Source organism: Anarrhichthys ocellatus, unplaced genomic scaffold (genome assembly GCF_004355925.1).
Source record: "Anarrhichthys ocellatus isolate YVR2014 unplaced genomic scaffold, GSC_Weel_1.0 scaffold7446, whole genome shotgun sequence".
In the NCBI taxonomy this organism is placed as follows: Eukaryota; Metazoa; Chordata; class Actinopteri; order Perciformes; family Anarhichadidae; genus Anarrhichthys; species Anarrhichthys ocellatus.
The window spans coordinates 1-2274 of NW_022287420.1; the positions used below are offsets into that span (position 1 = coordinate 1).

General features: G+C 44.5%; 1 protein-coding gene across 1 annotated transcript; it reads left to right on the forward strand.

Annotated features, from left to right (window-relative positions):
* The first annotated feature begins 748 nt into the window (after window positions 1-748).
* Window positions 749-2263, forward strand: LOC116380506 (transcription factor E3-like). The gene is made up of 5 exons (XM_031842411.1): window positions 749-900; window positions 1076-1117; window positions 1311-1476; window positions 1667-1852; window positions 2068-2263. Exons 3-5 carry the CDS (start codon window positions 1318-1320, stop codon window positions 2206-2208), a joined length of 486 nt encoding a protein of 161 aa, XP_031698271.1. The 5' UTR covers window positions 749-900; window positions 1076-1117; window positions 1311-1317; the 3' UTR covers window positions 2209-2263.
* The last annotated feature ends 11 nt before the right edge of the window (window positions 2264-2274 follow it).

Sequence of the window (2274 nt, forward strand, 5' to 3'; positions counted from 1 at the left end):
GTTCTTGTCTGTACTTGTGGACTTGTGTTCTTGTCTGTACTTGTGTTTCTCGTGGACTTGTGAAACGTCATCAGACTCAGCCCAAGTACTGTTCCAATTCAAAGTTCCCATTGAGCCAAGCACGGTCCAAATGCCCGGATGTGGCTCCGCCCATTTTACCAGGGATGCATCGGAGGTGACTTGTCTGTACTTGGGACAGCCAAATATTCCAGAATGCATTTTGCACCAGCAACAGGAAACAATGGCGGAGGAGAAATCACACAACTGGAAGTTGAAACTTTCTAAATACTACTGTCAGCCAGTCTTTGTGACAGTATTGACGTCTCTGTAGCGTTTTCCTCGTCGGCAAAGAGTACAGCAATCCGGATCTGATCCATATAGATATATACATTGTATATATAATATAATACACTTATATCATGTTTTATTTTAAGTGAAAACTTGTCATATTTAGTTTGATTGTAAAAATACTTTACAGTAAATTAAACAGTGGATTAAACTCATGAGACCAGCTGAGGTGGTGATGTCATCAAGTACGCTGCTGTTCCAGTTGCAGAATGACTGTACTTGTGTCCTCCTGTCCTCCAAAAGTACACAAGTCCTTACTTGTGAACTTTGGTATTGAGAAAGTTCTCCCTCTCTGTCTCCCTGTATTTCTCTCTGTCTCTCTGTTTCTCTGTCTCCCTGTCTCCCTGTCTCCCTGTATCCCTGCCTGTCTGTCTCCCTGTCTCTCTGCCTGTCTGTCTCTCTGCCTGTCTGTCTCTCTACCTGTCTGTCTCTCTACCTGTCTCCCTGTCTGTCTCTCAGGGTGGAGTCTGGAATCGTTGCTGACATCGAGATCGACAGCTTGTTGCCGTCTGACTGTGACACGTTTTACCAGATCAAGAGTCAACCAATCAGGTAACAGCCTGACCTCTGACCTCCTGCTTATGTTTAATATGATATTATATTGTATTATATATTATATAATATAACATTATATCATGTATTCATACTTCATATTATATTGATTCTCTGTACTAAATCAAGTCATGTGATGATGTCACAGACTTCATTAACAGTAAATTCTCTTTAGTGCTTCAACAGCTTCATCATGTTCCTCCTCACTGCCCTCCAGGTAACACTAGTACACACTAGTACACAAACGTATACACTAGTAAACACTAGTACACACTAGTACACACAACGGCACAACTAATTTACCTCTCTCTTCCTCTCCTCCTTTCCTTTATTTTCCTCTACTTCTTCTCCTTTCCTCTCCTCCTCCTCTCCTTTCCTCCTCCTTTCCTCTCCTCCTCCTCGTCCTGCAGGGTTTTGATGCGTCAGGATCTGATGCGTCAGCAGGCTCTGGAGGAGGAGCAGAAGGAGGTGCAGCAGCAGCTGCTCCTTCGCCCGACAGACTCCTCCTCCCCCATCTCTGTCTCTGTGTCTTCCTCATGCAGACCTCCTGCTCAGGTCCCTGTGGAGGTGCTAAAGGTATGAGGAGGAGGAGGAGGAGGAGGAGGAGGAGGAGAAATGAGTGAAGATGTTTCTTGATGACTGAAGTGTTAGAAATCATAACTTACTATAAGTACATTTATCTCTACTGACTTTAAATCACTGGATCCTACATTTCCCAGAATGCAGCTTACAGCTGTGGTTAACATCTTCCCCTTGTGTCTCTCAGGTGCAGACTCACCTGGAGAATCCCACCAGGTATCACATCCAGCAGGCTCAGAGGCAGCAGGTGCGTCGGTATCTCTCCAATGCAAAGACAGCCAATCAGAATGCAGCTGGACCGTCACCAAGCCACTCCCCCCACCTGGGCCCCACCCCCAAACTACAGCCTGCAGACATCTTCAGAAAAACAGAGGTAGTTATATATTTAATAAGTCGGGGAAAAATGAATAACGTAATACAGGTGTGTCTTGTTTACGTGCTAAGCTAGGCTAAATGCTAGCAGAGTTCTGGTGAGGAAGGCGGGGCTATACTTTCCTAATATGGATACTCCTCCTGGTTTAAAATGGTGAAGGTAAACCTCTGTGTGTCATTCTGCTGTCTGATCCCATCTGTGATTGGTTAATTTAGATGGAAGATACAGTCATCGATGACATCATCAGCCTGGAATCGAGCCTGAACGACGAGTTTCTGACGCTGATTGAATCCGGACTACAGCTCGCCAACACGGTGAGAATATATATACAGGAAACATGCGGGAAACATACATGAAACATGCAGAAAACATACAGGAAACATACGGGAAAACTACATGAAACATACATGAAACATACATGA

What these genes read in the sequence shown, in the direction of transcription:
- LOC116380506 (XM_031842411.1), top strand. Translation starts at nt 1,318, where the DNA reads ATGCGTCAGGATCTGATGCGTCAGCAGGCTCTGGAGGAGGAGCAGAAG. An exon ending in TCCCTGTGGAGGTGCTAAAG is followed by an intron (nt 1,477 to 1,666) that starts GTATGAGGAGGA and finishes TGTGTCTCTCAG; the next exon opens with GTGCAGACTCACCTGGAGAA. An exon ending in ACATCTTCAGAAAAACAGAG is followed by an intron (nt 1,853 to 2,067) that starts GTAGTTATATAT and finishes TGGTTAATTTAG; the next exon opens with ATGGAAGATACAGTCATCGA.